This window comes from Vombatus ursinus, unplaced genomic scaffold (genome assembly GCF_900497805.2).
Source record: "Vombatus ursinus unplaced genomic scaffold, bare-nosed wombat genome assembly UNPS02014417.1, whole genome shotgun sequence".
Classification (NCBI taxonomy): Eukaryota; Metazoa; Chordata; class Mammalia; order Diprotodontia; family Vombatidae; genus Vombatus; species Vombatus ursinus.
Genome location: NW_020954195.1, coordinates 206582 through 233353, shown reverse-complemented (window position 1 = coordinate 233353; position 26772 = coordinate 206582). Strand labels below are relative to the sequence as shown.

At 39.8% G+C, this 26772-nt stretch overlaps 1 protein-coding gene across 1 annotated transcript; it reads right to left on the bottom strand.

Moving 5' to 3' along the window:
• Positions 1-8650: 8650 nt before the first annotated feature.
• On the bottom strand, positions 8651-16394 carry LOC114042379 (zinc finger protein OZF-like). The gene is given in 7 exon segments (XM_027861063.1): positions 8651-10658; positions 11163-11337; positions 13564-13659; positions 14193-14319; positions 15574-15653; positions 16239-16284; positions 16287-16394. Coding segments are annotated over 7 exon segments (1314 nt in total). The 3' UTR covers positions 8651-9976.
• Between the last annotated feature and the right edge of the window lie 10378 nt (positions 16395-26772).

Here is a 26772-nt window from a genome sequence, read left to right as displayed (position 1 = left end):
ATTAGGACCAAGATTTTTCACCTTTTCTGCTTCCTCATCCAGAAACCAACCAGTGTGGAAAGTCTCTCTTAGAGATTTACCTAGGCCAAGATCTAATCAGACAATAAAAGAAATTCTAAGTTTGGGCTAATGGGTATATTCCTCATCATTGTGTTTGCTCAGACAGGTCTGGGAAAATGTTGATTCTCCCTATTATCAAGACAAGTGATATGGAAACTGATGTCTCTTTGACCAAGATTTGCTGACCTAAGTCACCTACTTCAAGATAGCCTACCTCCCATTGCCTTAACTAATCAGAGTTGATTAGGCATCCCTCAGGAACACCTACTCTTGGAAGGGCATATAAACTGTGACCCCACCACCATTAGGAATTTTTGTTCTAAGAGAGATGGCCAAATGACCATCCTTTTATTAATAACATGCTGGCCTTATTAATAAAATGATTAAATTACCCAGAAACTATGTCTCTCAATTTTTTTTTAATCATCACAGTGACCAAGTGGGATTTATACCAGAAATTCAGGGCTGGATAAATATAAGGAAAACTATTAAAATAATTGATTATGTCAATAACAAAGTCAACAAAAAACATGTTTATATTAAGAGATGCAGAAAAAGCTTTTGGCAAAATATAGCCTCATTCCTTTAAAAGCACTTGAAAACATAGGTATAAATGCCTTTGAATCATAAGAAGTATCTACCTAAAACCATCAGCAAGCATTATTTGTAATGGGTATAAGCTAGAAGCCTTCCCAAAAAGATCAGGAGAGCAGCAAGGATGCCTATTATCACCAATATTAATCAATAATGTATTAGAAATGCTAGCAATGGCAATAAGACAAGAAAAAGACATTAAAGGAATCAGAATGGGCAATAAGGAAATACAACTACCTCTTTTTGCAGATAATATAATGGCATACTTGGAAAATCCTAGAAATTCAACTAAAAAGTTAATTGAAACAATAATTTTAGCAAAGTAGCAGGATATCAAATAAATCCACATAAATATCAGCATTTCTATATATTATCAACAAAGCCCTGCAAGAAGATATAGCAAGGGGGGCAGCTAGGTGGCACAGTGGATAGAACACCGACCCTGAAGTCAGGAGGACCTGAGTTCAAATCCAGCCTCAGACCAAACACTTGACACTAGCTGTGCCCTGGGCAAGTCACTTAACCCCAAATGACTTTAAAAAAAAAAAAAAGAAGAAGAGATATTTCAATTAAAATAACCATAGACAGTGTAAAATACTTTCAAGTATACTGGCCAAGACAAACCCAAGAACTCTATGAACATAATTCTAAAACACTTTTTATACAAATAAAGTCAGATTTAAATAATTGGAGAAACATTCATTGTTCATGGGTGGGCTGAGCCAATACAATAAAATGACAGTTCTACCTAATCTACTTATTCGGTTCTATCCCAATTAAACTACCAAAAGTTATTTTATTGAGCTAGAAAAAAATTATAACAAAATTCATTTGGAAGAACAAAAAGTCAAGAGTATCAAAGGAATTAATGAAAATATGGAAGGAGGTCTAAACTGTACTATAAGTTGGTAATTATCAAAACTATCTGGTAAATTATCAAAACTATCAGACTAAGAAAGAGAACAGTGGATCAGTAGAACAGAGTAAGTATATGATACACAGTAGTAAATTATTATAGTAACTTCATGTTTAATAAACACAAAGATCTAAGCTTTTGGAAGAATTCACTATTTGGTAAAAACTGTTAGAAAAACTAGAAAGTAGTCTGGCAGAAACTAGTTATAGACCAATATCTTACACCATCAACTCTCAAGTCAAAATGGATACATAACCTAGACATAAAAGGAGATATCATATGTAAATTAGAGGAGCATGGAGCATAGCACATATCAGACTTAGGGATAAGAGAAAAATTGATGAATAAACAAGATATAAATAGCACTGTGAGATATAAAATGGATAATTTTGAATACATTAAATTAAAAAGGGTTTATACAAGTAAAACCAATGTAGCCAAGATTAGAAGGAAAGCAGAAAATTGAAGGGAAAATTTTATAGCCAATTTCTCAGATAAAGACCTCATATCTCAAAGAGAACTGAGTCAAATTTATAAGAACATGTATCATTTCCCAATTGGTGAGTAGCGAAAGATATAAACAGGCAGTTTGGGGAAGAAGAAATCAAAGATGTGTGTGTGTGTGTGTGTGTGTGTGTATGTGAAAAAATATGCTCTAAATCATTATTGATTAGTAAAGAAATTAAATTGATTCTGTATCATTTTATAATTTATTCTATTCTGTAATTGATCCTGTTCTGTATTATCACCTCATGTTGTACGATTACTCAAGCCACATTTCTTTGTCTCTTTGCCTATGAGCTAAGTTTAAAAGAACAGTTATTATCCCTCATACCTTCAGCTCCTAAACCAGTACATCTGTTTGCTATCTTTGAAAGCCTAATAAGCTGACCTGGTATATTTACACAAGACATATTGTCCCATCCTTGCCTGTCCTCATACAATTAAGGAGGGTCTTATCTTCCTCCTAGGAGCCAGGGAATCTGCTATCCCTTGTCCACTATCAATAATCACAGGTTGAAGATGGGGTCCCATAAAGTAATCAAGCATTCTTCTATAGCAGAGAGGTATGGTTGTTAGTCCCACATGGATGCTAGCCCATTCTGAATGTAACCAATCATGTCATCTTTACCTCCACGATGCTGCCAACCCTATAATTAATTGTAGTGTTTTCTTTGCTTACCCAGTTCTGTTCTGTGTTCTATGCTTACAGAAAACAGCTTCATCTCTTCCTCTGGGTCACTGGCCTAATGAAGGTATCCATTTGACCCACTTTGTTAACAGGTTCACTCCCTGCTAATAAACTGAAAAAGCTCAGAATTCTGTGTCTCAGTTTACCTTTATTAAAGTTCTATTGAGACATTAGAGAAAATGCAAATTAAAACAACTCTGAGGTACCATCTCATACCTATCAGACTGACTAAAATTGTAGAAGGTGAAAATGACAGATGCTGGAGGGAATGTAGAAAAATTGGCATGCTAATACACTGTTGATAGAACTGTGAACTCATCCAATCATTTTGGAGAGCAATATGGGATTATGCCCAAAGAGTTATAAAACTGTACATACCTTTGGCCCAGCAATATCACTATTAAGTCTGTTTCCCAAGGTGATTAGGAAAGAAGAAAAGAACCTATGGATTATAAAATATTTATAGCAGCTCTCTTTGTGGTCACAAAGAATTGGAAATTGAAGGGATGCTCATGAATTGAGGAATGGCTACATAAGCTGTGGCATATGATTGTGATGGAATACTACTATGCTGTAAGAAATGACAAACAAGTTGGTTTTTAAAAATATGGAAAGACGGGGCAGCTAAATGGCACAGTAGATAGAGCACCAGCCCTGGATTCAGGAAGACCTGAGTTCAGATGTGGCCTCAGACACTTGACACTTACTTAGCTATGTGACCCTGGGCAAGTCACTTCACCCCATTGCCTTGCAAAAAATAATTAAATACATAAATAAATAAAAATATGTGAAGACTTGCATGAAATGATGCAGAGTGAAACAAGTAGAACCAAGAGAATGCTATATACAGTAACAGCAATATTGTTCAAAAAGTAGCTGTGAATGACAATTGTGAGTGATACGAATATTTAAATCAACTACAAAGGACCTATCCACATCCAGAGAATTGATATTTGGAAGTATGTATTTTATGGTTCCACATATATATCCACATCACATGTTGGCCTTCTCTAATGAAGAGTTGGGAGGGAGGGAGAAAGGCAATTCAAAATGTAATTTAAAAAAATAAATTTTAAAAATAAGTTAAAGACGGAGTGCTGATTATCAGGATTCCCCATTTTGAGGCATTAGAAGCTGGGAGAAGATATGGTTGAATTGACCAAATGAAGATAGAAGCAGGAGAGGAGAGGAAGGTGGGCATAAAAGAAGTTTGGGACAGTAAGTAAAGAGAAGAACTGCCTACAGATGTTAAAAGATAATTTCTGGCTTAACTTTCTTACCTCCATTAAGATAAGTAGATCATATAACAAGCTAGAGTCTGCCAAATCAAACTGAGGCATCAGCTGTAACCTAGCGTTAACTGGTTGGTTCCTGACCTGACTACAAATTCCAGCCTGAGATATCATCGATAATTCTGGGGTTTAGTGGCAAGTTTCCTGTTTTACCTGATAGAGATCTTCCCCTTCTGTCATCTGTTCTTTGATGCATAAAACCTTCCCCTTTTGCTTTCTATAAAATTCCTTTGTACCCATCCCACCTATGTAATCAAAACTTACACAAGGTTGCAGAAACCGATATTCTGGGCTCATTGAATTTGATTTCACTGATATCTAAGCTCAGAGTTGTTTGAATTTGTATTTCTCTAATCAAGTGATTTAGAGCATTTTTTTTTATGATTACAGATAGCTTTGATTTCTTCTTTTCAAAACTGCTTTTCACATTCCTTGACCATTTATCAATTTTGGAATGACTTGCTCTCTTCTAAATTTGACTCAGTTCTCTATATACTTGAGAAATTGGGCTGTTATCAGAGAAACTTCCTATAAAAAAGGGTTGTTTTTTTCCTCCCAGTTTCCTGATTTCCTTCTAATCTTGGCTGCATTGGTTTTGTTTGTGGAAAACTTTTTTTTTTTAATTTAATAGAATCAAAATTATCCATGTTACATTCCATAATGCTCTTCATCTCGTTTGGTCATAAACTCTCCCTTTATCCATATATCTGACAGATAAAGGATTCCATGCTCCCCTAATTCGGTTATTCCATCTTGTACCCATTTTGACCTCATCTTAGTATGTGGCATGAGATGTTTACCAATACCGAGTATCTTTGAAATTGCTTTCCAGTCTTCCTAACAATTTTTGTCAGATAGTGAATTCTTTTCCCGTTTTCAATATCTTGAAAATCTGCATGAATTTCTTTCCCATCAGATTCCATTGGTGTTCTTCCTTACTGCCAATTCTATTTCCTCACACGGTATATCATATAGCATCACACTGATATATCGTCTGGAAATTTGGTGATTGTACTGTTACGTCTGATAAGAATAGATTGCATATATGTTCCTATTCACATTTGTTTATTTGCCATTTTCATTTGGAATGTCTTTGGTTGATCTGACTTTGCTAGGTCTCACGTGAGACTCTCTACAAGTTTATTTTCTGATCAACAGCTTTTTGTCGTTTCTTGAGATTGTATTAGTTGCAGTTTGTTCTCTGTCCTCACCCTGCCACGCACGCCTCCCCATGCTCATCTTCCACTCCTCCCTACTGATTCTTTGCCTGGTGCATTAAGAGCATGCTCAACTCTCCCTCACCCTTCAAAAACCTTCACTTGACCCAACTATATCCTCAAGCTATTATCCTACACCTCTGCTCCTTCTCAAACTCCTAGGAAAAACAATCTATTCATTCTGCCTTTGACATTTTTGACCACCTTCTCCTCCGGATACTCTCTCCTCTCTGGGTTTTAATGCCACTGCTCTCTCCCGATTCTCTTCTACCAGCCCGATTGCTCCTTCTTTGCTGGCTCGCAATCCACTACGTTGTGAGTTGCGATGGCTCCACCCTCTTCTTTTCTATCTACATTTGTCCAGACCCAGCACTCTATCCACTTCCCTACCTAGCTTCCTGTATCTCTCTCTAAGCTTTGCTTTCTTTGTAGTTGAGGCAAAATTTAGTTTACTGGAAATAGTAGAAAAATGAAACATCAGGAAATTTCATAGTATCTATGGATAAGAACGAGGAGATAAAGTTGGGAAGAGCCAATTTTTACTTGGGACTTCCTTCAGCCTGGGTCTTCTGCTCTACTTGTAGGGTCAACGACTATGCTCATTATTTCACTTCTTGTCAACAGATGTCTTCCCTCTATTCCTATGCAGTGTGCTGGAATGCCACGCTTGTTACCTCTCAAATCTAGAACTTTCTCCCTCTGGTTCTAATAGCTTCTTTTTACACAAACTCCTTAGGGCATAGCGGTCTCTCTTGATTGATTCAAGGAGATATACAGGCCCTTTTCACACAGTTTTGATTGTCTGATTCAATCAAAAAATGCTCTCACTTAAGGTAAATAAGGGGTAGTTTCAACTCTATTCTTACAATGAATGGCAAGGGAAGGAAAACATTGATTTTTAAAGCGAACAGCTGCTTAAGAAAATGGTGTCTATGAATTGGCATTTTAATTTTTGAATCACAGATTACAATATAAGGTTTACAGATTCCTAGCCAGTAATGGAGCACATTTAAGAAAGGCTGGCAACAATGTACTCATCAGTTATCACATAGATGTAAGTGCAGCAATTGCAATTAAGGTAAACTAAGGCACAAAGTTCTGAGCATGTTCAATTTATTTGTAGGAGGAGCAATTACCAACAAAGGGGGTCTTCTCAGCTCCTCAATAAAGTAAAAGGACCTCAAAGTGAGGCCTATTAGCCTTCATATAGTTTTGGGAATTACAAGAATTACAAGCATCACAGATGGAAAACAACATGACTGGTTACAAAGTCTGAAGGGGCAGTTAGGTGGTTCAGCAGACAGAGTTGACAGACTTGCAGTCAGAAAGATTTGAGTTCAAATTTGGCACCAAATACTTATTAGCTGTGTGACCCTGAGCAAGTCACTTAACCGCTATTAAAATGGGGACACACTGGAGAAAGAAATGGCAAACCAGTTCAGTATATTTGCCAAGAAAACCCCACAGATAAGTCCATGGGGTCACGAAGAGTCAGGCACAAATGAACAACAAAAAGGTCTAAAGTGTCACAGATGAGGGAATGGATGGATGTCTGTAATGCAGGGCTAGCCAACAACCCCTTTCAATCTTGTGGCCAGGGAAAGCACACTGGCGGCATCCACCTACATGGCTAGTTAATGTCACAGTGATACCAGGCCAGACTTTCTTGAAGGGCAGCCAGTGTTTTGGAGAGAAAAGACGAGACTCCCTGGCATCCACCTGTACCCTTCAAGGATAAGAGATTTCTTCTCATTGTACAAGGGCAGTTAGTCATACAGAGATGAAATTTTTCTTTCAATTGAAGTTATTTATAGGCAAACAACTTTTAAACTTAACTCAGAAAGGAAAATTGAACTTGTGGACGCATGAACTTCTGAATTTAGCCGAGACAAAGAAATATGGCTTAGGCAGTTACAGAACAGAACCAGTTATAGAACGGAGTCAAATATATGATATAAAATCGGTATTTGATTTTCTCATAAGGTCCTAGCTCTTTCAGAGGGAAGCACATTGGCTACTGAAAGGTGGCAGCACTTTGGAACTGTGTAGATAAAATAGAAAACTGCTCCTCAGAAGAATGGAACGAGATTTGAGGGTAGAAAAATAACCGAGGTGGCAGAGCGCCGTGACCACCCAACTCACTTACAACTGTTTTTAGAGTTTCAAAGTTTACAATTCACAAGGTGATAATCAAACAACCTGCTGTAACTGGAACTGATTGGAAGAGATGCATTGCTTGGTTAATTGCTTGATTACAGCAAATGGAGAAGTTCACTTACCTTGCTAGTGTACTTTCCAGGGATGTACACAGATGATGAGGTTGACACACACACTGCCAGAGCTAGCTCAGTGTTTGGGAGGCTCCAAAGAAACGTGTGGGACGAGAAGAGGTATCAGTCTGACTACCAAGCTGAAGGTCTACAGCACCGCTTTGTTGACCTCACTGTTGTCTGCCTGTCAAACCTGGACAGTCTACCAGCACCATACCAGGAAACTGAATCACTCTCATTTGAATTGTTTTAGGAAGATTCTGAAGATCACCTGGCAGGGTAAGACACCAAACACCAAGGTCCTTTCTCAAACTAAACTGCCAAGCATCCAAAACTCTACCGCAGAGAACACAACTCTGATGGGCTGGCCGTTGTTCCAATGCCAATCATAAATGTTCTTGTTCTCTGCGCCACAGATACGTGACGCAAAGCAAGAGAGCAGTGTCACAAAAACCCCGAAGGAAAATAAGGGTATTCAGGACGAGTAGGTGGCTAATAGTGTAAAACACAGCAGACGGGTTAAAAAAAAAAAAAAACAACTAAGAAAAAGTCATCAGATTTAGCAAATAAGAAATCACTGGTAATTTAGAAGAATCATTTCAAGTTGGGTAATAAAGCTGAAAGAAGGTTTGCACAGGGCCGAGGAGTAAGAAAAGCAGAAACAGTGAGTACAGACAACTTTTTCAAGGAGTTTGGAGATATAGGAATAAAAATTTGAGATGGCAGGTTCTAGTGAAGGTTTTTTTTTTTAATGGTCGAGGCAAGAATGTTTGAAGGCAATAGGAAAGGAAGCTGCTTATCCAAGAAAGGCTAATTGAGGACACAATCTGCTGGAGATGAAAAGGAATGGAACCAAGTGAAAATATGAAGGGGTTGGACTTTGAAAGAAGAGTCACAGTCACCTCCTTGTCACAAACTGGGGGAAATGAGCAGAGTGGTAGATGATGTCAAGGGCTTTCAAGAACCAAAGATGGCGCTCACATCAAATGGCATCAACTTTTTTTCTACATCTTTTTTGTAGATCTATTTTCTTATACACAACATATTGAAGGGTTTCATTTTATCTATTCTGCCAGCCATTTTTTCACTTTATTGTGTTGCTTAGCCCATTCACCTTTTAAAAATAAAAATTTATTTAAATCTTTTGATTTTACATTGTCTAAATATCCCTCTGCACCCCTCTACCTTGCCCTTCCCAAAGAGACATCTCTTATAAGAATTTTTTTTGAAGAGGAAGAGGGGGAAAAATTAACAAAACTGACACATCAACAAGGATCATACATTATATGCAATATTACACACTTGTGCACTCCAAACCTCTGCAAAATTTGAAGGTTGGTCAAAACGAAGTGCTTAATGAAAGCTTTAAAGATTAGTATTATCTGATGTTAATTCATAAGGCCTTTACCTTGTCAGAGATCTTTTTTCTCCTGTGGAATCAGTTGCAATTACTTTTCATATGGTACACAATTTTTCCTGTGTGAGTTAGGACTGAAAGAAATATCTGATACACCATTTTCTTGGTTATGTGACCTGGGACATTCTTTTGTAAAGCTAAATTGTAATACCTATCTGATTCTTATTTAGAAGTGAAAACCAAATTTTTCCTCTTGTGGTCAAATGATAATAGAGAATCTGGAAGAAATATTGAGGGAAAGTAGGTAGGGAATAATTTAATCCATGAGGTTTCCTATTAGTTTGAATCCTCTTCCTTTGTGAGTTGCATAAAAAGAAGCTAAAGGAGGCTGAGTAGGTCAGGTAAGGGTCTTAAGTTCACAATACAGAAGGAAAGATTAAAGAATTGGGAGTGCTAGGCGTGGAAAAGAGAAGGCCCTAGGAGGACACAACAACTAAGGACTGTCACGTAAAAAGAATTTGACTTTTCCTATTTGGTGGCCAAAGAAAGAGTAATTGGTTGAGGGAGGAAAAGACAAATGGACAGTCAATGAGAGGAAAAAATTCCTAATCCTTGGAGCTATCCCAGACTAGAATAGGCCGTCTTGTCAAGGAATATGTTTCCCCTCTCACTGGCTATCTTAAAAACAAGGCCCAGATGACCATTTCTGGGTGAATTCTTTTTCACATACAGGTTGAATTAGATGGCTACAGAGGCTCCTCCTACCTCTGAAATTCTATGTTCTTAATGAAATTTTTCTTAATTCATTACATGCATATAACATCTCCCCTGTGAGAATTATTTTTTTTACTAACTCATATGCTACAGGTTCCAGGGGAAGATAGTTTCACATTTATCATATTCATCACATTTCCTTTTTTTTTTAAACTTCTATTTTGAAGGCAATGATGTTCACATTTAGTGTTATATCCCTAAGAGTTTTAGCACAGTGCCTTGTACATCATAGATGCTTAATAAGTATTTGTTGAGTTAAAGGAGGCCTGATGATATATAAGACTCCTGATGATATATAAGGTTACTATCCAGTATGAATTCTCTTATGTCGAGTCAGGGATCCTCTCTGGCTGAAAGCCTTGCCACACTGGTGACATTCATAAGGTCTCTCTCCAGTATGAATTCTCACATGTCGAGTAAGATCATTCCTAGAGGAGAAGGCCTTCCCACACATATGACATCCATAAGGTTTCACTCCAGTATGTATTCTCATGTGCAAATAAAGACGATTCCTGGCAGAGAAGGCCTTCCCACATTCTTTACATTTATAAGGTTTCTCTCCGGTGTGAATTCTCACGTGTTGCTTCAGACCTGTCCTCCGCAGGAAGGCGTTCCCACACACATGACATTTAAAAGGTTTCTCCCCAGAATGCATCTGCACATGTTGAGTAAGATATGACCTCTGAAGGAAGGCCTTCCCACATTCATGGCATTCATAAGGTTTTATTCCAGTATGAATTTTCTCATGACGGGTAACTCCCACCTTTGAGCAGAAGGTCTTCCCACATTCACGGCATTCATAAGATCTCACTTCACTATGAATTCTTTGATGGACATTAAGGATCACACCTTCACGGAAAGCATTCCCACATTCACTACATTTATAAGGTTTTTCTCCAGTATGAATTCTCACATGTCGAATAAGACTTGCCTTGCTATAGAGGGACAATCCACAGATAAGACATTTATTCTTTCCAGAATGAATCCTGTGACAAGAAAGAAGGAATGGGTGGGGATTAGAAGCCGTATTACATGGGTTATATTCATAAGCCTGGGCTCTATTATTCATTTCCTGATGTTTAATAAGCTACATACCTCGGGAGAAAAGCTACCAAACATTAACGTAAATTCATAGGACTTCTTTCCAGTACAGATACTCTGACAGAAATTGAGGGTGAGCGGTGGGGAAAGGCTTTTACATATCCATTTCTCTCTAGGTTATAATCCTTGATGTTTAAGGTCAAATTGAGAACTGAATCATTTCTCACATCCATTATGAACAGAAAACATTTTATTTGATTAGATTCTATTACATTTACTTCAGTGTGAATACAGACTAAAGCTTTTTCTTTAATGACTCACATTTATGAAGCCTCTTTCCTATCAGGAATTTCTATTGTCCAAAAAGCACTGGTCTTACAGCTCAAGCATCTTATCTGCAACATGCACGGCCTCTCATTTTACTGTGAGTTTGACTTCCGTTGACTTACCAAGAATATTTCTCCTCAGTGTTCTGTTGCCTCTGTAAACTGGCATCACACCCCAGGGATTTTGTAAAATTCGAGACAAAGAGATGAACCTTTGCACATTCTTCCTTGGATGAAGGTTCAATAGAAATGCCCAGCTTTGGAGATGAATCCTTGGTTTCAGGAATATACTCCCAATCTGAAAACAAATTTTAAACAGACATATCCTTCCATTTCCACCTACTGTATACTTATAGCAATTTCTTTTTCCTCCAGGAAGAAATAATAGTGTCAAATTTGAAGGAAGAAAACAAACAGGTCCACCACTACATATCTGTGTCGTTACTTATACTTTTACATTCAGCAGCACAACAACTGCGGGAGGCAGGAAGGTCAGTTATTACATTTTCCCAAAGAAGGAAACTTAGGTTGGGTTTAGTAATGTAACTCTAACTACGACGTTTTTGTCTTTTGCTTTTTTGGCAGGAGCCATCCTACAACGAAATAAATTTGAAAACGTTTAAGCAGCAAGAAGACCACCAGTTAAAGATGACATAGAGAAGACTCCTGCATTGAGCAGAAGGCTGGACTGAAACCTCTTTTAACGGGTTACTAAGCTGGAGGAGAAAGTAAACGTTACAGGCGTGCCTCTACTTAAATTTTGCCAAATCGCTAATGAAGGATCTAGTCCTCTTCTTGTGGAGAAGATGGAGATGTGAACCAGGCTAGAATACAACCTGACTGACAAGAATCATGACCCAAAAGGTTCTCAACAGGCTAGCGCACTGAACACAAAATACCTACCTGGCAAGTATAAAATAGGGGAGGTACGGTGAGACGGCAGTTCGGCTGAAAGAAACAATCGGGAGGTTTCAGAGGACTCCAGACCTGCTCCGAGGACGCAGCAAGATGTGGCAGCCCCGAAAGTGAATGTTAACTTGGGCTGCATTGGGGGGTGTAAGCATTTGTTTAGTGCCTACTATGAGCTAAGCACCATCTCATCTGATCTTCTCACAGCAAGCCCATAAAGCAGGTGGTGTTATGATTCTCATTTTACAGTTTAGGAGACTGAGGCAATCAGAGGTTAAGTGACTGTCCAGAGTCACAGAGCGGGTAAGTGTCTGACGCCAGATCTGAACTCAGGTCTTCCTGACTCTAGCTACGTCTAACCAGTCACAGGCATTCACAGCCTCCACTTCCCCTTTTCCGACTCCCTTCATACCACCTTGCAATATGGATTCTGACAGCACCTTCCAACTAAAATTGCCATCCTTGCCTCTTGCCAAGACTAATATATTAGTTTATAAGGCACCAAAAAACACGGGGCAAAAATGTCCAAGAGGGAACTGGAAACCACAAGAAATTGGGAAACAGTTACTGCCCTTAGTGATATCAGGTCATTAGCATCCTCACATACTGAAAGGCCTGGTGGATGACCAAAGGGAACAACGGGGATTGCAGTGGCTTTGGAGGAGAAAACTCTGCATGTCCAAAAAGGCAAAAAAGAGAATGGAGTGGGCAAACTCCGCACCAATGAGCTTGGCTTCATTCCCGGTCCAACTCTAGAACAGTATTAATGGAAGAGTTAGGGAGTGTCTGAATAAGGAAGCAGGGACTACCACCAGCCAGCATCACTTCATCCACAACAGGCCACCCAAGACAGCCTTTTTTCCTGGCTAGACACATATGCAAGAATTCTCTAAATACAAAAACAAACTGGTGTGAAGAGTAATAATGGAAGACCTTTTATTACTGGACAGATGTTCATGGACAGTCCATGTGAAGAGAGTGAAATGATGATACCACGTAAAAGAATCCAGTGATTTGGGGGTGTACCAACCAAACCATCTCAGCCATATTTTGCAGAAGCAAAAAAACAAAAAAAAAAAACAAAAACAAACAAAAAAAACTTCACTTGGAACAAAGTGTCAACAATTTGAAAGGCAATGTTTAGAATGAATGGAGGCCTGGCATCTCATAATGTAAAATAGTAGTTACAAAATTCCTAACTGGGATCACTTACCAAACTTATGAAAAGTCAGTAATCCAACTACAACACTACAAAGGAATACAAGATGTTGGTGTATAATAAACCCAAGACCACTAACTAGTGAGTGAAGGACCATTTTACAAGAAAAAGAGCATTTTGACCCAAAAGAAACTCCAAGCAATATTTCATCCTAGATACCCCCAAAATACATCAGCAAATGTCAGTATCCAAAACTAGAAGGAACTAGGAATGGGGAGATGTCAAGAAAGGATTGGTTGAGGAGCGGATAAAGCTTCATCAGAGGGAACCATACCAGAGGGCCTCACCTCTTCTTCTGAAACCAAGGAAGGCCACAGGTTGGCTCTCTGGCCAGCATTAACACTTAGACCCCCAAATGGATAAGTTGAGCTATCAGCTGGATGGTCTCTCCCTCACCTGGAAACCTGGTCCTTGTAACTTGACTTTCTGGCTGCCAAGGAGGTTCCCCTCGCTCTAAGTGGCAGATCACATCCGGCTTGGAGACGGCAAGTCCTGTTCATAAGAAAAAGCAAAGAGACGCGCAAAGGTTCACTTCAGCTTTCAATACTGAATCCTCTCTTTCTGTGGAAAAGAGGAAAGGGGAAGGCATGCCCATAGACCAGGATACAAATGACCCCTCAAGGATGTTCCATGTTCTGTTAGCAATAAAAGAGGAATTCGTCCAAGACTGGATTTGGATTCATTAAAAAATTCATTCATTGCACCCACTGCAGGGGGAGGGGGTAGAAATTTTTCATGTGCTCAGGTATCATCATTTGAACTTTTGGGGCTAATCTTAGACCTATGAGAATAGAGAGTGAGGAAGGTGTCTTCCACTGTGCTGACAAAATTAGATGATAGTTTCTAGTTTTATAAAACAAATTCCCATGAAATGTCAGCTCCTAGAGGGCAGATTCTGTTTTGTCTTTGTTTCTTCTCCTCCTAAGCAATGCCTAATAGTAGAATTATTTGAATTATTTCCTGAGGAAAGTCACAAAGTCCCTCTCATAGGCAGATTCCGACTCACCCAGGGAAGCTGTTCTTACCTAGATGGACCAGGTGTCTGTAATTCTCCAGCATCACATCCCTGTAGAGCTCCTTCTCAGAAAGGTCCAGGTATTCCCATTCCTCCTGGGTGAAGTCCACAGCCACATCCCTGAATGTCACTGATTCCTACAATTCCAAATGCATTCATGCTCACCCAGGGACTGCCCCTCTCAGAAGCTTTGAATAGGAAGCTGGTCTGTACAACAAGAGGTAATCTGCCCAGGTGCAGCTTTCAGAGTACACCATGAAAACTAACTCTGAATTACAAACTATGGCTCAATCCCTAACAGTTTCTGATCCTTAACAAAAAATGCACATCCTTGTTAGGGAAGGCTCAGGCTGTGGCTAATGAATATTGGACCCTAAAGACCTGAGATCAAATTCTGGCTCTGCTATTTACTGCCAGAGTGACTTAGAGAGCTAAGTCTCACTTTCCACATGAATACAACGAAAGTATGGATTAGGTGGACCATATGGTCCCTTCTGCTTCTAAATCTAAGATCTTACAGTCTTTATGATCCTCATTGGGCTGAGGGGTTTACAAAATTCTTTCCTCATGAGGCAGGCAGTGAACGGAGTTACTATCATTCCCATTTTACAGATGAGGAAACAGAGTCAAGGAACGGCTAAGTGGCTCACTTATGGTCAAGTGATTTGTATCACAGTGGAGATTCTGACTTGGAATCTTTGCTAATCACACTGCCTTCTGCTCTCTGGCTCCAGTCATGATCATACATCCTCTTTTAAACTGAGCATCCTTGGGTCATCCTTTCAGTCCTCAACTCCCAGATCATACGCTTGAATCCATCTCTGGTTTCTTACCTAAATTGGCTGGCTTGCTATTCTAATTATATAGCACTCCACATTCAGCCTTACACATTCCGCACATAACCTCCACCTCCTGGAAACTACAGCTTAGGACACCATTCAGCTGAAGTGTCACCTCCTTCAAGAAGCCCTCCCAGCTAGACTCACATGTTAATGTCCCCCACAGCAGCACTGACTGCATTTTGAAAAAAAACATACATTTATCTGTATTCTGCATAACATAAGGCAGATGCTATCACTTCTGCATACTATAGTAGATCACAGATTAGGCACAATAAATGCCTATAGATAATTCTCTTCCGTTTACATTTTGAAGGAAAATCCTCAGGATTACCAGGATTCAGTTCCTGCAAGAATATGTCCACTCACTGGTCACTGGACGACAACCTCACGTTTAGAGCCACGATCACTAAAGTACATGGACAGACATAAGCACTTGGCCTAAAAAACGTGGGATTCTCGGCACCCTCTTGGCCCCTTTCCTGCCACTATTACCAAAGCAAGAGATGGCCCAGAGGAGGCCATTTCAGGAAACAGGGCACTCCCACTCACCTGGAAGGGCCTGATTGTCAGGAGGACAGGGAGCATTCCTCCCTTGGCACAACTCAGTCTTTTTGGGGAAGGACAAAGGCCTGGGAAGAAAAAGGGAAACGTGAGCGGGCCTAGTAGGGTCATGAAGCCCTCCGGCACCACATTTATTTCCCGCATCATATGTACAGAACAGTATTTGCATGAATGGGGATAAAAAACGCGTCCTCTCCCCAATTCCTATAATTATTATTATTATAACACTCATGAAAGGCTCTAAATGGTCGGACAGTCGAGTGAGCGGTGAGCACTAGAGGGGAATACAATGCAGGCACCGGGGAGCAGAGGCCGCAGACGGAACGCGGACGTCTGCCCAGAGCTCACAGTCCAGCAAGGATGAGGAGGGGGTCCGTGGCGGTGGGAGAAGCGTGGCAGCGCCCCCTCCCTCCGGCGCGGGACCACCCGCAGACCCGCCTGCTCCGGCCGGGAGCGCGCCCCGCCCCCTCCGCCCTCGGCCTTCCTGCCGCTCTCCCTCGTGCTCGGGCCCCGCGCCCAGGCCCCACTGAGGCCCCAGAACAGCCCTGGGCCCGGGGCCGCCCGACGGCCTGGGAGAGAAGGCTGCGACTGGGCTGGGGCGAGGGAAGAGGATCCCCGAGGGCGGCGTGGACGCGAGGCACCGGAAGGCTCACCCCCCGCAGGCAGCAAGTACTGGGGGAAGCCGCCTGAGGCCGGCCGCCTGGGGCCGTCTCAGCCCCCCACGTGGAGACAGACACCGGAACAGGAAGCCCGCACGAGCGGAGACTTCCGGAACCAGGCGTGCCGAGGCCCTCGTGGCCAATACGCATGCTCAGGAGCGCCGCAAGTTGGCCGGGAGAGGAGCCTTTCGGCAGCCATTGGCCAAGCACTTCCCGCGCTTCGCCTTCTGGGAATTGTAGTACGTGGTTGTAGTACTACACACACACCCCCCCCTCCAAGCCAGGACCCAGTGCTGGGGAGCAAGGCGCGTTTCCTGTGACAAGCCCACCTTCTTCTCATGGACTTTATTTTCCCACAAAGTTTCTTATTGGGGCTTTTCCTCACATAACTATCATTTCTGATTAAAAAAAACCCAAAACTCCCTTGGCCCCTCACTCCAGACGGAATCCTCTCTTTTTGCAAAGAAAAATAAATGAGCTAAAACGCCCAGTCCTGGACTGTGCTGGACAGAGCACCAGGAGCACCGAGCCTGCCTTCCCGGTGGGAGGGGGCACCTTTGTCACTTCCCCGGAGTTGCTTTCCTCTGGTGATCCTTTCTGGATGTGGGGTGGGAGCAGGGGGTTCGCGCGTCTGCTTGTTCAGTCTGCATCAGCTCATGTTGTAAAGTCAGTGGAGCAGGCTGGGTAAGAAAGAGAAGCTGGGGAAGGCAGGAGTCCGTTGTTTGATCCACTCCAGAACACTGGTGCCTTTTTTTCCCCCTTACAGATACAAGTAAGAAAGATGGAAACCTGTTTGACAGAACCTTGGTCACTCCCATACTTTGTCCTCTCATCTTACACCTTCTACTACCCTTGTATCAAAAGGGATAGTTGACCTAGCTACAAAAGGTCACATCACTTACTTTTTTTAATCAGAAGAGAACAGAACTAGGAACTTTGCACAGTTACGGAAAGGGGGATTTTTTTTTTTTATTCAAGATGGGAAAGATTTGATGATTATGTTAAAAAAAAATATGGAAATAAATGATGAAAGTCCCTGAAGCATTTTTTAAAATGTGCACAGCAGAACAAAGTTCAGGAGGAAACAGAGAAGTGGGACATCTTTGAACCACTTTAGAGGATGTATATTAGAGATATTTTCATATTCCTTTTTAAAGATACACTTTATTAACATTTTATAACCGAAAACTTCCCTTTCATTTCACTGTTTACCCCCTCCCAAAGCCATTCTACTTTAAAAAATGTTTTTAATTCAACCTGATCAATTTAATTCAAACTGATCAATGCATCACAGTCTGAAAATGTCTACAATATATCACACCGATTAACCTCTTACCCCTGAAAATCAGTAAGGCCCCAATTAAATATCTGTAGGAATCCTCAGTGCTTATAGCTAGGCCACAACAATAATTAAAATGACTATTTCACGATCCAATCGTTTTGGAGAGCAATTTGGAACTATGCCCAAAGAGCTATAAAAATGTGCATACCCTTTGACCCAGCAATAGCACTTCTAGGGCCATATCCCAAAGAGATCATACAAATGGGAAAAGGACCCACATGTACAAAAATATTCATAGCAGCTCTTTTTGTGGTGGCAAAGAATTGGAAATTGAGAGGATGCCCATCCATTGGGGAATGGCTGAGCAAGTTGTGGTATATGAATGTCATGGAATACTATTGTGCTATAAGAAATGATGAACAGGCTGACTTAGAAAAACCTGGAAAGATTTGTATGGACTGATGCTGAGTGAAGTGAGCAGAACCAAGAGAACGTTGTATACAATAACAGCCACGTTGTACGATGACTAATAGTGATAAACTTAACCCTTCCTGGCAATACAAAGATCTAAGACATCTCCAGAGGCCTTGTGATGGAAAATGCTATCCACACCCAAAGAAAGAACTATGGAAACCGAATTGTTATTTTTTTTCTCTTCTGTTGAGTTTTGTTTCCTCTTTCTGATGGTTCCTCCTATTGGTTTTAATTTTTACTTACAACATCACTAATGTGAAAATATGTTTAATATGAATGTAAATGTATAGCCTATATCAGATTGTGTGCCGTCTTGGGGAGGGTGGTGGGGAGGAAGGGGGAGAAAAATGTTGAACTCAAAAGCATATGGAAGTGATTATTGATAAATCAAAATAAATTAATAAAAATAAAATAAAATAAAAGGACTATTTTATGTTCACAAGAGGTGTTTTTTAGGCCATATCTATAAGGTCTTACGGTTTTCCCAACTTTCTTCAATTTAAGTCTCAGTTTTGCGATAAGAAGCTTATGATGTGAGCCAGTCAGTTCCAGGCCAGTGTGGGGTGAAGAGGGAACATAACTATTTAATGTACCTTTTTTTTTTTTATGAGAGGCAGCATGGAATAGCAGATAGAGGGTCAGCCTAAGAAGAATAGAGAAAAGAAAGACGAAATACTCTCCCAGATAATTGAACTAAATTTCTACTAATACTTTACTCCAGAAGAGCAAAAAACTTGGTATAAGAGATGATCTCGCAGGAGTGAGGCCTCCGCAAAGGGTTAATGGTCGTTAATAGTTTTGTTAATAGTTGTCCCAAAGGGCAGCAATAGGAGATCACTGGTCATTTGGAGAGAGAGAAGGTCAGAAACCAGAGAACAAGAAGAGTGGGAGGAGAGAAATTGGAGGCACCTGTTGCAGATGGCCTTCTAATTGTACTGTTGAAACACACTCCCTCCCGACCTTGTCAACCCCCCCCACCCTGTTTTTAAGCACATAGCAGAAAGAATAGAATAGGCCTTTCCCCATCCTAAACTACCAGACTTCCCGCCTTTCCTTGTCTCTGGGCAAACTTGTGTCCTACGTTGCCGGGGGAGATTTCCGTGAATAGATTGTGCCCCCAGAAGCCCAGCCGATGGGAAAAGGGACAGGGGGTTAGGGAGAAGGATCTCGAGTTAGGGCATAAATAAGCCTTGCTTTCTGTAACCAACTCGTACTTGTGTGGGGTCCAGAGACCCTTACCAATAAATCGGAGACTTAGAGATATTAGCAAAAGGAAAGTTTTCTTTAGTGGCTTTCTGGAGAAAGGGCACCCTCCGTCTGCCTACGATGCTCTGCTGGGAGAGCGCCAGGGTGTGCCCGGCAGAGACAGAGTATATAGATTCCTACCCACAACTCCTCCTCCTCCTCACCCCCTTCCTCTCAGCTCATTGGTGCAAGCCTTAAGGGCCCAATGTATTTTTGGAGAGTCTTCCCCAGCAACAGAGAACAAACAAAGAAAAAAGAATAGTTGCCTAGAGACAAGAAAAAGGCGGGAAGTTTTTGCAAGAGTGAGCAAGCAGTTTTAGAAGGGGGGACGGTGTTATTCCTCCCTGCTACATACCTAAAAAGAAGTTTGAGAAGGGGGAGGGTCTGATAAAGTACGAGATGTGTTGAAAAGCATGTCTCTTTACAAGGTCAAACGATCAATTCTTTGAGGAGGCTTCACTCCTGAGAGATCCTCAGAGATCATCTCTCGAATACTCATGCTGCCTGGCCGGCGCCATTAGGGCAACCAGGGGCGGTACCCTTTCTCACCAGAAAGCAATAAACTCCTTTCTGCTTTCAAGGTACCTAAGTCTTTGTTTTGAATTTGAGTAGTGGTCTCTGTCCCACACATTGGTGTAATGGGATCTTCAGAGTCAATAGCTGCCTTTCTGCCCTTGACAAAACACAGTGTCAGTAGACCTAATATTGTCGTACAAATGTCTCTAGTATTAGTAGCCCAGTATTCAATAAAGCCCCAAAATTTATTTAGGAAAGAACTCCATATTTCATTTTTAAAATATCGTTGGTTAAGTGGGAGGTACTCTGTCAGAAAATAGGTTGAGACCAACATATATTCCAAATTATTCCAGCACATATTCTAAAATCCACATTAAAACATACATGAATGTCTTTAATATTAAAGATCCAGCCTTTTAAAAATGGGAAGAAAAGCAGAATATATAAGTTTCACAGCTATGAGTAGATAAATTTCTAATCAATCAAGGAAGACACTTACAAAATGTTAAATATTATGTATAAAAGCATAAAAAGTAGTATATAATGAAGATTTACAGTTCCATGTACCATACTCCTTTTGTAGTACGGCATTTAAAAAGGATCAAGAGACATAATTTCTGAGTAATTTAATCATTTTATTAATAAGGCCAGCATGTTTATTAGTAAAAGAATGGTCATTTGGCCATCTCTCCTAGACCAAGGACCCTCGATGATGGTGGGCTCACAGTTTGTATGCTCTTGGCAGAGTAGATGTTCTGAGGGTGGCAATCAACTCTGATTGGTAAACAATTAATGAGAAAATGAATATTATAATGAGAGGATGGGCTATATTACAGTGAGGACCTTGAATCACCCAAATCTTAGTCAAAGAGACTTATCAGTTTCCATATCATCGGTCTGACAAAAGGGAAAATCAACCTTTTCCCAGACCTGCCTGAGCAAATACAATGAGCAGGAATGCAGCCATTAGCCAAACTTAGAATTTCTTTTACTGTCTTTGATTAGATTTCAGCCATCCTGGCTGGGTAGACATATTAGAAAGATTTCCCACACTGATTTATTTCTGGATGAGGAAGTAGAAAAGGGGAAAAACCTGGGTTCTGATTCAATAATTAGTTATTAATACAAGAGAGAAATAATTATGTCTCACAGTAGCCTCTGTTAATAGAAATACCCATATTCCCTGGTGGTTTGGTTTTTTTTTTGGTTTGTTTTTCTTTTTTGAGTAATTGATACCAATTAACACTTTGTTTTTACTAAAAAAAAAAAAAAGATAATTATCCATGAAATAAATGGCTAGGGACAGATGACTGCGAATGATGAGCCCCTTGAAGTGATCAAATTTTCTGATTTTGCACTTTTCAAAGTTATATGTAAAATATCATAATTGGTTCCAACTGAATGATAATATGACATGAAAAAATTCAAGTTTTTATCTGTTTATTACTTTAGTATAAGGAAAACAAAAATGTATTTCTGATTGAAGTTTCCAGTTCACAGAAATACAGTGGTTACAGGGGGAAAGATTTTTAAAAATCAAAGTTTTTTAATAGTATACTTAAAAATTAGCCTGCATTGAGGATCTCATAAAAAGATCATTGATGTCTTTTAAAATATTTTAGCAATGTAGACTGAACGATCTCCTCTTCATATCTTCCTACATGAACCAGTGGGTGCGGAGAGATTTATCCACATCCCAGCAAATGTGTATATTCCCATTCTCACACGATGAACCAAGTGGAACTGGATGCCATGGAGCATTTTCTAAAATCGGTAATAAGGCCTTAAAGGTGATATTGTTGGCCTTGTAACATTTTTCAGGAGCTGGGCTAACATAACTTGCAAACCAGTATAGCATTAGCCCTCTGTGCTTTCTTACCTGGCGGTCAAAGAAGTGGAAGTGATTGAAAAATGGTTGTCATCTCTCAGCGTAAGAATTTGGAGACCAATAAATAAACATTGGCTTTAATTTAAAATGCCTTCCCTCACTATATCCCAGTAAAATCTTAGGGGATCAAGGACATTTTAAGTTCCTATCAATTTTATTTACTCTTAGAAATGTTGAGATCTGGAAGGCATCTTTTCCAGAATAAACCTGTTTCATCCATAGTAAAAATTTGTTGATCAGGGTATCAAACTTCAATTGTTTCCTCCAAAACATCAGGTTATTTATCCACCATGTCCTCATCTGCACTGGCCATCTGACCAGTAATTTTAGCATCATGCAATTGAATTTGATTTTTAAAGTGATTGAACCAACCAACAGTGGCAGTAAAAGTTTCTTCACAATCCACCTCATTTCCATTTTCTTTCAGTGCCTTAAGTAAACTGGGAACTTTTCATCTGAACTGGGTGCTCTGCTAAAAGGAATGCATTTTTTTTTTACTGCAATCATCAACCCATACAACTAAAAGATGCTCTATTTCTACCACTGCAACACTTCTATTCCTTTTCCTTGTTTGGAAAACAAAAATGGTGCAACTTTGCCTTCTTTTATTTTACCTGCGCGTTTTATATTTTGTACCATAGAAAATATCAAAATTAATTTTACCTCTGTATTAATCATACAATGTAACCAATTTTATGCTGTAGTAATTTTGCAATTGAGTCTGTATCTGTCTAAAGCCACCTTTCTATGTACTTGAGTTAAGCTCGGGAACTTAGATTCCCTTCCCAAATTACTTTAAAGGTCTAATTAAAAGAGAAATTGTTATCTCTCCTACCAGAGCCCCTGGAACACAAGGTACCGTCCCCAAAAGATATATCATCTGTCTTTGCCAGTGTTCGTGAAATGAGGGGAGATTTTATCTCTTCCAAGGAGACTAGAAGTCTGGTAGTTTTGATCCCCTAGCAAAGATTACAAGAGGCAGATGGGTCCTATAATTAGTCTCACCTGAATGCCAGCCCATTTTTCTTTGTACAGACAATTGTAATGTTCCACGATTACCAAGACCCCCTTCTTTCTTGTGTGTCCATAAAAGAGGTCCCCACCTTCTCATTAGAGTTGCTGGCTTTACTGAAGTGGCCAGTTTGACCTACTTTGTTAACAGTTACACACATCACTCTTAAATTGATTCTGCTCAGAGTATGCACCTCAGTTTATCTTTATTAAATTTACTTGAGACACATATTCAGGAATTCGCACATTTTGTCCTATTTTTGAGTTCCTATGATGATACTGATGCCATTGAATTACATCAACTTTATGTTCTAATGTAAAATAACCAGTGTTTGTCTGACTCAGTTTTCTCAACTGCAAGGATAATAATAGCATCTACCTTTACAATAATCCATCTAGGGTTATTGTAAAGATCAAATTAATGTTAGAGCACTAAAAAAAAATCAACTATCACCACCACCATCATCATCATCATCACCATCGTCATCATTATTATTATACCAAAACACTCATGGTAGCCATGGGCTGGAAAATCAAGTGAGGAGTGTCTGAAGGACTAGGGCCTGTCAATGTCCTTGGGTATTATTGCATAGTAATAAATGATGAACATGAGAAATACACAAAAAATACATTAAATTCCTGCATTCCAATCTTAATTTCCTGATGTATTTGGTAACGTCTCCTCTCCAATTAATAGCATTTCCCACTTCAAATACATTCACAAAGTTACAATCTAATATAAATTCTTTCATTTGGTGAGGTTTTCCCAAATTCATTACATCCCACATCCATTATCTCCAGCATGAATTCTCTGATATTCTCTAAGTTTGGAGGGCTTTATGAAAGTTTTTGCACACTGATTACATTCGTAAGGTTTCTCTCCAGTATGAATGTTCTTAGGTATCTTAAGAGATGAGCTCCAGTTCAATGCCTCCCCATACTGATTACACTGGTAAGACTTCTTTCCAGTATGAATTCTTTGATGTCTAATAAGGCATGACTCCCATCTGAAGGCCTTCCCACATTCACTACATTTAAAGGGCTTCTCTCTAGCATGAATCCTCTGATATGTTGCATACTGGTAAAGCATTATGAACACTTTTCCACAATGATGACATTTGTAAGGTTTCTCTCCAATATGAACACTCTTATCTGCTTCACATTGGAAGGATTTTATAAAAGTTTTAGAACACTGGTTACAACTGTAAAATTTCTCTCTAAAATGAATCCTCTGATGGGAAATAAGAAGTGATCTCTGACAGAAAACATTCTGAAATTCATTGAATTTACAACACTTTTCTGGTCTGTGAATTTTCTGATACTTAATATGGTCCTGGTTGTGAAAGCAATGCTTCTCATGTTGATGACGTCTATACATTTTCTCTCTAATATGAGCTCTCTTATGTAAATTGGACAAAGCCTGGGCCACACTTGTTACCTTGAGAAGGGATTTTTCCAGTATGATTTTTATTTTGACTAATCAGATCAGACACCAAACTGAAAGTTGTCTCATAATGATTACCTTGAAAACCTTTTCAAAACTCTGGTATGGTTCCCCACATACTGAATAAACTCTCTCTGCTCATTAAAAAAATCTCTGTGTTGACTATTTTTGGAATATCCATTCCAAGGAAGGACTGACCCTTGAGTAAAACTATCAGATTTATTGTGCATAAGTGAATTTGCAAAAGAGTATAGTAACTACCTTGACTTGCTTGAGTTCCCCAATTATCCAGGTAACCAAGAAGAGCTATATGAGGACTGCTTGTATAACTAAGACACAAGTGGCCTGACATACCAGCAATCCTTTGTGGTAACTGAGAGTAATCACAGCTGGATGTGCAGAAAATCAACAACTCTGAAGCTAATTAAGGTCACAGCAGCCTTGAAGCAGACCTGAGCCCATCTGGTGATTTGTGGGCCTTTAAGAGATGTTGTCATCTTCAGAGACTCCTCTGACCATTGTTTATGGGGCTCTTGGGCACATCCTGTTTCATGGTTTTTGGGGACATTCCCTTATCTTATTGTTTATGCTTAAACATTGAATTGTCAGGATTGTTTATCATCAAGAATATCCTCTGATTTATGTATTAAAAGGCCACAGCTCTAACACCTGGAATTACGTATATATATGTGTGTGTGTGTGTCTGTGTCTCTGTGTGTCTATGTGTCTATGTGTCTATGTGTGTCTATGTCTGTATGTGTCATATATATATGTTTATATATATTTATATACATATATATATATATATAGTCTTTTTTTGGATAATTTGTTCATTTTTAGTTTTCACCATTCATTTCCATAAGATTTTGAGTTTTAAATTTTCTCCCCCTCACACTTCTTTCCTCCCCTCCAAGACAGCATACAATCTGATATGGGCTCTACATATACATTCATGTTAAGCATATTTTTCCATTAGTCATGATGTAAAGAACAATTAGAACTAATGGGAGGAACCACGAGAATGAAACAATAAAACAAAACCACAAAGGAAAATGAGAGCAAATAGTACGCTTCTATCTGCATTCAGACTCCATATTTCTTTCTCTCAGTGTGAATAGCAATTTCTATTGTGAGCCTTTTGGAGTTGTCTTAGATTCTTCCATTGCTGTGAAGAGGCAAGTCTATCAAAGTCAGTCATCCCATAATATGACTGTTACTGTGTACAATGTTCTCCTGGTTCTGCTCACTTCACTCAGCATCAGTTCATATAAGTCTTTCCAAGTTTTTCTGAAGTCCACCTGTTCAACATTTCTTACAGCACAATAGTATTCCATTATATTCATATACCACAACTTGTTTAGCCATTCCCCATCTGATGGACATCCCCTCAGTTTCCAATTCTTTGCCACCACAGAAGGAACTGCTATAAAGATTTTTGTACATATGGGTCCTTTTCCCATTTTTATGATCTCTTTGGGATACAGACCAAGGAGTGGTATTGCTGGGTTATATATATAGTCTTGACCTCCTACTTAGTTGAGCTATTTAGCATTAGGCTAACTGATCCCATGCACGTATCTTATTTCTCTGCTTAGTAAAAATCTTTAATTTCACAGGTATCATCTTTCTCTGGTTTTCTTCCCTTTTTAGGGAAAAGGAGGATTTAGATCTCAAGAAATGACCTTTGCATTCTCTGGGTATCTTCCCCCTTGGGGGGAAAAGAGAGATCTAAATTCCAGAGAGGGAGAGAAAAAGAGAGAGAGAGAAAGAGCGAGAGAGAGAACTTCAGTTCACATTTGTCTTTCTTTCCCTTCCCAAGAACTTTTCTGGCAAATCATTTTTCATTGTCTGGAACGACTCTCCCAGCTGCTTTGTGTCTTCTCTAACTCTACATCACTATGCCAGGATTCTGTCAAAGTGAAGTCACGGGGAAGTCTCAGCTCCTTGATCTGAGGCCTGGTTTCCCAATCTGAAGGAAACAAATAATAGAAACATCTCTTACTTCTAAGGACAGAAAGAAAACTGATAGATATTTAGTGTCACTTCAGTTTGCTCCCTTGGATTTTGCCTTCTCTTTTCCTCCCACCTTAGTCCTGGCCAGATTTCTGACTCCTGGAGGTGTCCTTCCCATGTGGCTTTCCCTCGTTCCCTCCCCAGGATACAAATGAGTGGGAAGAGGCGTCTGCTCATATCTTATCTGCCGGTTCTAGCTTTCCCTTTTAATTTTGCAAGATTCGTTTTGGATTATTTCATGGTGCTTTTTCTCTCCACTGACACTGTTATAATTATTGTCAATATTGTTTTCTTGGTCCTGCTTACTTCACTTTGCATTTGTGGGCATCTTTCCACCTAGATATGAACTTGGTGAGATCAATGCATTTTAGCCACTGAGCCAAGTTTTGAGCCAACTCCTCAAAGACTGCATTGGTATAAGAGGACAATATACCTTGGAGGAACTGTGGGAAATGTGTGTAAATTTGTTCTTGCTCTATCTTTGAAGGAAATAGCTCTTCATAAAGGCTTAGGAATGTCATCTGGATAAAAAGAAACAGAATGCTAGTTAGAGGCCCCTAGGAAATAAGGGAAACCCAGATGTTCACGGCTTGAATCAACAGAAGGTTGGCATTCCACTCCAGACCCCGAGTGGAGAGGTAGCATGCCGAGCCCT